At 49.1% G+C, this 10,327-nt stretch overlaps 1 protein-coding gene across 1 annotated transcript; it reads left to right on the top strand.

Annotated features, from left to right (window-relative positions):
* Positions 1–8,793: 8,793 nt before the first annotated feature.
* Positions 8,794–10,092, top strand: IER3 (immediate early response 3). The gene is made up of 2 exons (XM_082347049.1): positions 8,794–9,052; positions 9,152–10,092. Exons 1-2 carry the CDS (start codon positions 8,843–8,845, stop codon positions 9,410–9,412), a joined length of 471 nt encoding a protein of 156 aa, XP_082203175.1. The 5' UTR covers positions 8,794–8,842; the 3' UTR covers positions 9,413–10,092.
* The last annotated feature ends 235 nt before the right edge of the window (positions 10,093–10,327 follow it).

Consider the following 10,327-nt stretch of genomic DNA (forward strand, 5'->3'; position numbering starts at 1 on the left):
GTCACGGGCACGGTTTCCCCAGGAGGCTGGAGAGAAAACAGCATGTGAAGAGTCTAACGGGTAAGAGTTTGGCATGAATGAGAAAAAGTACAAAATCGTATATGGTACCCTAGCTCAGGGAGCAGGAAAAGCAGTCAGGGAGTTGAAAGAGAAGCCTGTAAAGTTGCCTGATTCGGGTTGGGAGGCCAGTGTCAGCCCCACTAGAGAGTTTAGAGGCACTGAAGTTACCAACCCAGACACTGACTTGGTCAAGTCCATCTTTTAACAAGAAAGCTCTGGGGAGGGAATTCCCTGGTGGTCCAGTGGTTAGGACTCCACGCTTCCACTGCAGGGGGCACGGGTTCAGGGGAACAAGATCCTGCATGCCACGCAGCGCGGCCAAAAAAAAGAAAAAAGAAAAAAAAAGAAAGCTCTGGGGAAGGCATAGAAGATAGAAGATGGAATGGAGGGAGAAGAGTTAGGAAGGTTCTCTGTGTCCCATCCTTGTCATTGTTTCCATTGAAATCAAATGTGCCTTTCTGGTGGTGTATTGTTCTGAATACCAAAAGTATTAGGTAAGTAGGTCTCAACTAGGATACATCAGCCCCGAAGGTGGCTCAGCTGCCCAGTACTTTGGGACCCTCTGTCTCTTTCCTGAACTGGGGAACCCTAGCTCTCAAGCAACCTCTTCATTCGGGCTCCCAGGGTTACCACCAGTTGGTCTGTGTGGGAGATGCAGCAGTCACAGGAGCAAACCCAAATGGTCATGGTTGGCAGTGGAGAAGATCATCAGAGCCAAGGGACACATGATATTTCCAGCCTCCCCTTGTGAGCAATCCCCTTCAGTGTCGGGTGGTATTTCCAACCTGGGGAAACAACTGACCAATGGTCTGGGAAGAGAGAGTGTCATAAAAGGGCCAGGGCCGCCCAAGCCAGGATGACGGTAGCATGGGGCCCAGACACTCTAGGGAATCCATGAGTGATGGAGAGAGAACTTGAGGGAAAGCAGGGCTATTGGCCAGCCCAGCCCAGCTTCCTCTTTCATGAGCTCATGGTCAAAGCCAGGCCAGACCGGGAGGGTGCCAGCGATTGACTGAGCTTGTTTTTTCCCTAACTTGGTTCTGAGTCACACAGGGCATCTACCCTTCCCAGAAGACCGCCTTAGGTTTCACCCCGGGGCAGCCGATCAAGCTCCAGTCCTAACACGCGATCCCCATTCCCGCTGGAGGCGGGCCAGCCGGGAGCACCCGCCCCGCCCCCGAGGCCTCTCTGGGCGGAGGCTGGGCCCCTCCCAACCTTCAAAGAAAAGGGCCTATGCAGGCAGCGGCTTTGGAGGTAGGAGGGAGGCACTGGCTAACTTTTGAACACACAGGGGAGACGCTGCTGAATCAAGGAGCTGCCGGGGAGGGAGGCCCATTCGAGAGCCTTTAATCTAAGCCCTTGACTTTACAGATCAACTCATTCAGTAAATACAGGGTGTCTGAAAAGGCAGGACAAAAGGGGAAATGCTTTATTTGTTGCCCTTCCTGCCCACCCCCCACATTACGCTTTGAATTAAATCGCAGTCATATTCTCCAATGCTGACATTGGAGCAATCTACAGAGAGACTCCCACACGAACACCTCTAATATTAATGAGTTAAAGAGCCCTATGTTTCTAGCCTTTTCAGGCAGTCTGTATGCTCTAGACACTGAAAATAGAACGATGAACAAGATGGATAAAGTCCTGCTTTCAAGGAGTTATAATCTGGTGAGAAGGAAACTGAGGCCAGAGGGAGGAGCCACAACCCTGGGGTCCTAGGAAGCCAGTGTTGGACCAGAACAGGGATGCTGGGTTCTTTTCTCAGCTCCCCACTCTCAGCAGCCTCTGGGGAAGTTTGGCTGAGTTGGACTGGGCTGGGCCGGGCCAGGCTGGGCTGAATCCAGGGCAGGGGATATCATGTTCTTTTGTGACCTTGCCTTGGGCCTCCAGGCACCCTTGCCATCCTTTTGCGTCAGGGAAAACTGCCAGGGCCTGATCTTGGCCCTCCTAAGGCCCAGATGAAAGTCTTTGGGGGTCATTTATTAACTTGCTGCCTAGAACTCACCACCGCCACCCCCCCCCCATGCCTCTGGCAAGAAGTGTTCTGGCTAGAATGTGTGTGTATATGGGGGCCAGGGGAAAGTTGTTTACAGTCATTCTCATTGGCTGAACAAGAACTAGGAATGCAGAAGTCTCTGCTTCTCTGGAGAAAAGAAAAAGCCACAAAACCTACCTGAAATGGAGAGGGAGAGAAGGGAGGATGAAAAGAGAGAAATTGTATCCCCTGATGATCTTAGCACTTGGAGGCTATTTTATCATCCTGGTCTCCTACTCCTGGGTTAGTTCACTACTGTCCACATCTGCTCCAAAGCAGCCCCTCTTCCCATAATTATAATAATGGCCACTATGGGAAAAACACCCACATTGTGCCTATTCATATTCTTAATCCTTACAACAACCTTAAGGCCAGTTGGCCCATATTTCAATTAAGGAAACATTTTCAGAGAAGTTAAGTAGCTGGCCCAATACCTTGTGGTTGATAAGTACCAGAGCTGGAATTTAAACCCACTTTCCTCTAATGCCACTAGATGATAATATACTCTTTTTGCTACCCCATGTTTCCCTTCTATCTCAAACCCACCTCAAGTCAATAAATAGTTATTGAGCATCTACTAAATGCCAGGTGCAGCTGAGAGTTTTCAATTTTCATTCCCTGACCCCAAGGCCCTGGCTCCATCCCTCTATCCCTGCTTCCCTTTCTCAGAAGCGCCCACTTCCAAATATCTGTCTCCCTCTCCTCTGCCGATTCTGCCTCCTTCCCATTACCTCTGTCCCCCATTCTAGCCTGTGGTTAGCAATGCAGCAGTATTCCAGGTGGGGTAGTAGGCATGACTCACTCTTATGTTACTTATAAAGGGTAAGAGCCAGGGCTTTGCCATCCATCAACTGCACAGTTATTCTTGACTCAATGGCAGGTCACCCTGAGCCACAGTTGAGTATCCCCTTTGAAGAGGAAACGTAGAGGCCTCTGAGGAGACACAGCTGTATAAACAGACACCTCTGGGGGTGAGGGGTAGCTCCTCAGAGGAGATGAATTTAAGAGTATTTATTAAGGGAACTCTTGTACACTGTTGGTGGGAATGTTAATTGGTGCAGCCACTATGGAAAACAGTATGCAGGTTCCTCAAAAAACTGAAACTAGAACTACCATATAATCCAGCAATTCCACCTCTGGGTACATATCTGAAGAAAACAAAAACACTAATTTGAAAAGATACATGCACCTACATGTTCAGAGCAGCATTATTTACAATAGTCAAGACGTGGAAGCAACCTAAATGTCCATCAATAGATGAAAGGATAAAGATGTGGTGTATATATATATATATATATATATATATATATATATATATATATACACACACACACACACACACAATGGAATGTTACTCGGCCATAAAAAAGAATGAAATTTTGCCATTTGCAGCAACGTGGATGGACCTAGAGAGTATCATGCTTAGTGAAATAAGTCAGACGGAGAAAGGCAAATACTCTGTTATCATTTATATGTGGAATCTAAAAAATAAAACTAATGTATATAACAAAACAGAAACCAAATCATAGATGTTGAGAACAAACTAGTGGTTACCAATAGGGAGAGGGAAAGGGGGAGGGGCAAGATAGGGGTATAGGATTAAGAGATACAAACTACTAGGTATAAAAAAAGATAAGCGGGCTTCCCTGGTGGCGCAGTGGTTGGGAATCCGCCTGCCAATGCAGGGGACACGGGTTCGAGCCCTGGTCTGGGAGGATCCCACATGCCGCTGAGCAACTAGGCCCGTGAGCCACAATTGCTGAGCCTGCGCGTCTGGAGCCTGTGCTCCGCAACAAGAGAGGCCGCGACAGTGAGAGGCCCACACACCGCGATGAAGAGTGGCCCCCGCTTGCCGCAGCTAGAGAAAGCCCTCACACAGAAATGAAGACCCAACACAGCCAAAAATAAATAATAAATAAATAAATAAAATTAAAAAAAAAAAAAAGATAAGCGACAAGGATGTATTGTACAGCACAGGGAAATACAGCCATTATTTTGTAGTAACTTTAAATGGAGTACAATCTATAAAATATTGAATCACTATGTTGTACACCTGAAACTAATATAATATTGTAAAAAAACTATACTTCAATTAAAAATATATATTTATTAAGCCCCTACTGGGTGAAAGGCCAAGTACTAGAGAAACCACAGAGATACCATGAGGAAAAAGGGAGGATGTGGTCCTGTATGCTCGAGGAGATGATATTCCAGTGGGGGAGAGACACAACAACAAAAAGTAAACAAATACGTAAAATGACTCCCTACTGTGGTGAGCATTAACAAGAAAACAAACAAGGGGCTAAGAAAGAGGTTAGTGGGAGGTCAAGAACACAGGTCAAAGAAGGGGAATGAAGGAACTTGGTGATCTTGGGCAGATAGGGATGATATGAGGAGAGCTGGAAATGGAAAGGGGCAAAGGCCTTTCCCCAGTATTAGGGCAGTGAGAACCCGTGCAGCTGCTGGTCTCAGCCCCTGGCCCTTTCTGGCCTTAACTCATCCCCCAGCTGTCACCCCTGCACCCTGTCATTGACTTAATGATTCACTCTCAACCTTCCCCAGCTTCCTGTGCGGCAGGGAGGGGGTGGGGCAGAGCCCTGGCTCTCTGAGAGTCCCAGAATCGGGATGGGATTGGTTGAGAAGGAATGGTGAGCCGTCTGGGTTCTCTGGTTCTTCTCTTGGTCCCATTCTGACTTTGCCACAAAGAAAGGTCTCTCTGTGCCAGGAGGACAGTGAGGATAACTAGGTCCAGCTGGGGCCCGGATTCCAGATACAGGAGGTAGTGTGAAACAGGATCCTGACGTCCCCTTCATTTCCCCTCCCCGCCTAATGCCCTGGAGAAATTTTCCATCATAAACAAGTTATGCATTCCTAACCTTGGGTGACTCTCCCCTTCTCCCACCAAGCAGTTTTCTTCCATCATCACTATCTCTCCCATCCCCAGTTTATGTCTGTGTGAGCACATGTAAATTGTCATGTATTTATGTTGATCACTGTGTAGTGTGCAGGTTGCCTTGGAATGAGGGTGTAGGTGGGTGGGTAGGCTCACTGTGCTTGGGTGTAAATGTAACGATGATGGCAGATGTGAAAGGCAGGTGTGGGAAAAGGATGTGCCTTTGTTTGTAGAGGAGGTGTGTTTTATGCCTCATCAGGAAGAAGTGTGTAATGCTGAAAGTTTCTAGTGTGCTTAAACAGGAGTGGTGGGTGTAAAATAAAGCAACATATAAGCCCAGGAAGCAATAGTATATACTGCAATAATGTCTCTATTTATAGCCCAATTGTGGGCTGTCCCCTTATTTGCAACCCCGCACATCCTTGGCTGAGAAATGCCCTTAGGTGTTCTTTGTTTGGTGTCTGTGTAAGACTTGTCCCAACTTTTCTTAAGAGGTTATAAATTCATATGTGGGATTTGAAGGAGTGTATGCCTGTCTCAAAATCTTGGGGTGATCCAGCCAGTGTATGTATACTATATGTGCATTTTTTAGTTCTGCATTTTCATCTTTCATTTATCAAGATTATTGAACAACTAGTACATGCAAGGCACCCTGCTAGGCTCTGTGGAAGACACAAAGACATATGTGACACAGCCTTTAATGAAAGAGCTCATACATGTTCTCATCCTCTGCACCAGGCATAATATGATCTGGTACAAATCTCTGTGGCAGATGCATTTCAAATCCATGGAGACAGCTTTGGTCCCTTCATGCTCCCTGACTCTAATGCTACCTGTCTTGTCACTAAATTCTGGTAATCTTACGCTAAGAATGTCTCTTAAAGCCACCCCTCCTTGTGTTCCCTATGTCATAGCCCATTTCAGGCCCTTTCCTCCTACCCAAGCCTCTCCAATAGTATCCTGTCTCTGCCTCAGTGTTTCCCCATCCAGAGCATACTCCTTGTCCCACTCAGTTCCCAGCTTTGAACTTGCCCTCCTTTGATGTCATTCCATGACCCACAAGCTCAAACCCAGTCCCCTGCCTGACAGCTAAGCTCTCCTCACTGCCTAATTCCTTTCCAGCTATCATCACTTCCCACTGTTGTCGAACCCAGATTTGTGTGCCTGATGCACAGTGAGGCCAAACAAACTGAAACATTGGGTTTGGGGCAGAGAAAGGTTTATTGCAAGCACCAAGCAAAAAGAACAGGTGGCTCTTGCTCAAAAACCCCAAACTCCCTGATGGTTTTCAGGGAAGAGTTTTTAAAGGCAAAATTTGGATCCTCAAGGGCTATGTCATTCTTTTAAAGGTTGTGCCCTGCCCCCTTCCCTCCTGTTTATGATGAGGATGAGAAGTTGCCAAAAACTGCAAGTGCCAGGGCAGAGCAATTTAAGCAGAGGACCTAAGGTGAGAAAGAGCTTGGCAAGTCCTGGGAACTGAAAGGAGGAGGCCCTGGGTGGCTGGAGCACAGCACAAGAGGAGAAGAGGGGTAAAAATGAGTTTGGAGAGGAAGAAATGAGATTTTGAAGATACTGTTATGGAACAAGTTCATGTGCCCAATGCACAGTGAGGCCAAATAAACTGAAACGTCGGAGAAAGGTTTATTGCAGGGCCAAGCAAGGAGAATGGGTGGCTTGTGCTCAAAAAACCCCAAACTCCCTGACAGTTTTTTGGGGAAAAGATTCTATAGGTAAAATTTGGGGTGTGGGCTGCAGGGTGTGTGACTTTCTTCTGATTGGTTGGTGGTGAGGTAACAGGGTGGTGCTCCAGGAATCTTGTACTCAGCCTGAAGTTACCATCCTCCAATTGAGTGAGGGCCTTAGTTTCTGGAGAAGAACTCAAAGATATATTGTTATGTATATCCCTTGAGGAGGAACCAGGCCCCTGCTTTATCTGCAACATTCCTTTTTTTAAAAAGTTTTGGCCCGGACTAGGGATCAAACCCACGCCCCCTGCAGTAGAAGCTCAGTCTTAACCACTGGACCACCAAGGAAGTCCTGCACTATTGTTTCTTGACTACTCCTCCTGTTTCTGCATTCCCTTCCTTCCCTAATCAGCAACTGTTTGAATCTGTCCTTTGGAACCCAGGGAAGGTCTAGGGGGGACATGGAAAGGCTTTGGTACCCAGGAGGGCCCCACAGGGTCCTGCTGGGTTTCAACACTACTCCATTACGGGAAACTTGTCCTGAGATTTGTTTTTCTTGTGATTCCCCAAACACATCCTGTACTTTTCCAGCTCAAGGCCTTTGCTGATTCCATTCTCTTTCTCAGTCATCTTCCACATCTGACTCTGTGGTATCCCACCCACCATTTAAGGTCATCTCAAATGCCATTCTTCCCTGATGCCTCATGTGATTGATTAGACAGACAGGAACAGCAGCTCTATTGGGTTCCCCTTATACTTAGTCTTCCATTTTCTTGGAACCTGATGTGCTTGCTTTAGATAAAGCACTTGGCTCGCTTAGCAGCATACATGCTGAAACCTACCCCAGTACTCAACAGTACCTTTTAACAGGGTGTCTGGCCCTGTTGAGTGCTCAAAAGATGTTAAATTCTGTGTCCATGAGTAGCTTTCTCTAAGGCAGTTATGAAAATGTGTCAATTCTCTCTTGTGTAATTATCATTACCACAACATTTGCATAATGTCTCACAGTTTAAATGTTCTTCACATAAACTTAAATCCAGATGGCTGCTAACTTCTCACCTTTGTATTTTGTGGTCCTCTGCTCCAGCCATGTATGAACATTTCTGCACATTGCTGGGTTGCCCCTGTGCAGTCTCTGCACCTTTGTTCTGTGTGTGTGTGATGTGCATATTGAAGGGGAGCAGAATATGCCACCCCAAAATGTGCCACTTTGGCATGTGGATTATTTGGAGCTGAAGGAAATCAAGACCCCCGCAGACAACTGCCTAAATAATTTAGGCATGGGGCCTGGCCCAGAGATAGCTTGCATCTGAAAGACTTACCTGCTTAGCAGGGCAAACATCTAATTAGCAAACATCAGCTTTTATCATCTTCCTGTGAATTACCCACCTCCCCTTCAAGCCCCAGGCCTCTTTCCCATTCCTTAGCTCAAGATGGCATGTAAGCCTCAATTGCCTGACTGCCTTTGAGTCTCAAGTCTTCATGGGCTCCTGTAAGTACGCAATTAAATTTGTTTTCTCCTGTTAATCTGTCTTATGTCTAATTATTAGACCAGCCAAAGAAACTAGAAGGAAAGGAGAAATTTTTCCGCCTCCACAATGTGGTGTGTGTGTGTGTGTGTGTGTGTGTGTGCTAAAGCAGGCAGGGTTGTGTCCGTCTGTGTGTGCTAGTGTGTTCACTTCTCTTAGGCATCTTGGCTATTTCTGTAGTGACTTCCCTCCTAGGCTGTGTGTTTTCTGTGTTCCTACAAACTTGTGAATGTGCACCTGTAACTGTGGTTCCTTGACTTTGCTGGGTCAGTATTGTAGTAGGATGGGCAGACTTCCTTATGTAACCCTTCCTGCCTCTCCAGAGATGGGGCTTGTGGCTGAACCTTCTCAAACTGTCTGTGAGCCCCTCTCCAGCTGCCACATGTCCTGACATGTGCCCGCAGTCCGGAATTTTACCCGCCTCCACTCACAACTCACACACTCACGACACACACTTGGGTGCCTACGGTTGCACTGGCCAAGTCTCCACCCCCTTCCTTTGCTTAAACTTCGGAATTTCCAGCCGACCGGCCAACCGCTCCCAGCAGCGGGTGGAGTTGAGAAGGGCCCGCCCAGTTCTCGGGGTACAAAACTAGCTCTGCAGGACTGCGCGGCCACTTGTCCTTCAGCTCAGAGCACAATGTGTCACTCTCGAAGCTCCCTTCCCACCATGACCGTCCTGCGGGCTCCGACACCGGTCCCCTCCACCAGCCCGGGACCCCAACGGGGCTCCGGTCCCGAGATCTTCACCTTCGACCCTCTCCCGGAGACTGCGGTGGCCCCCGCTGCGCGCCCCAGCGCCTCCCGCGGGCACCGAAAGCGCAGCCGTAGGGTCCTCTACCCACGAGTGGTGAGTGTCGCCGAAGTGGACAGCCCGGGGGAAGAGCAGGGTGAACCGCCGGACGCCGGGGCCCCGACCTGACCTGTTGCCTTTGTTATCTCCCCACAGGTCCGGCGTCAGCTGCCAGTCGAGGATCCGAACCCTGCCAAAAGGCTGCTCTTTCTCCTGCTCACCATCATCTTCTGCCAGATCCTGATGGCTGAAGAGGGTGTGTCGACACCCCTGGTCCCGGAGGACACCCCCAGCGCGCAGTCCCCCGCGCCCACCGTTGCGCCCCCGGTCCTCGAACCCCTTAATCTGACCTCGGAGCCCTCGGACTACGCTTTGGACTTAAGCACTTTTCTCCAGCAACACCCGGCCGCCTTCTAGCCGGACTCCCTACACCCCCAGAAGAATCTGAAAAACCAAGAAACACTGGGTGTACCTGGTGCGAGAGAGAGCGTATCCCAAACTGGGACTCCCAAGGCAATTCGCACTCAGAACACTACAGCGGAGATGCCAGCCCGAGCCTGGGAGAGACAGGCACCGACATGCCGGGGCTAGGCCGGGTGGGGAAGGAGAGCGTCGTTATTTCTCATTGCTTCTAATAATATTTATATGTATTTATGTATGTCCCCCTAGGTGATGGAGGGGTGTATGTAATATTTATTTTAACTTATGCAGGAGTGCGAGACGTGCTCCTTGCTGCAAATGCAGATCTCTGGGTATTTATTGGGCTCTGGGGGATTGGTGGAGGCCGGCGCCCAGAACTGAGCGAGGCTGGGAAGAGGGATGGAGGAAACCCGGGTCCGAGAAGGCGCCCGGGCTGGGAGTCAAGGACGGTGGTGGGTCGTAGTAGGTTTAGCGGGTGACATACTCAGCCCTCCAGCATCTCAACTCGCGGGTCTACTGTGTGAGGCTTCGGCGGACCGTTGAGAATAAGGTCCTTGGCCTTCGATCTCCTCGAAGTTGCCCCCAAGGGGTGGCTGCGGGGTCGGTGGGCTGTCAGGGGGCGGCTATGCGGTCGCCAGGTATGTTCTGTGAACACAAATAAACTTGATTTACCGTCAGCAGTCATGTGAGTGTCTCTTTGCAAGGCATGGTCCCCCATTCCTCATGGCCTTCAAGCGCCTGGGCCCGGCCGGAAGAGCCGCGGCCAAGTCACCAGCGGGCGCTCCTCCCCGGGCCCCTGAGCCCCTTTTTCCCGAGTCACGGAACCCAGCATCCGGTAATCGGATGCTGTCGTACGTTGCCCAGTCTGCGATTTTCCCAGTTTGTTCTCGAGGGGCAAATCCGAGGTGAGTC

This window comes from Balaenoptera borealis (assembly GCF_965194805.1).
Source record: "Balaenoptera borealis genome assembly, chromosome: 12".
NCBI classification, from domain to species: Eukaryota; Metazoa; Chordata; class Mammalia; order Artiodactyla; family Balaenopteridae; genus Balaenoptera; species Balaenoptera borealis.

Excerpts from the sequence above, each read along its gene's own strand:
- IER3 (XM_082347049.1), top strand. The coding sequence starts at position 8,843 with ATGTGTCACTCTCGAAGCTCCCTTCCCACCATGACCGTCCTGCGGGCT. Across the intron at positions 9,053-9,151 it reads GGGTCCTCTACCCACGAGTG|GTCCGGCGTCAGCTGCCAGT; the intron begins GTGAGTGTCGCC and ends ATCTCCCCACAG.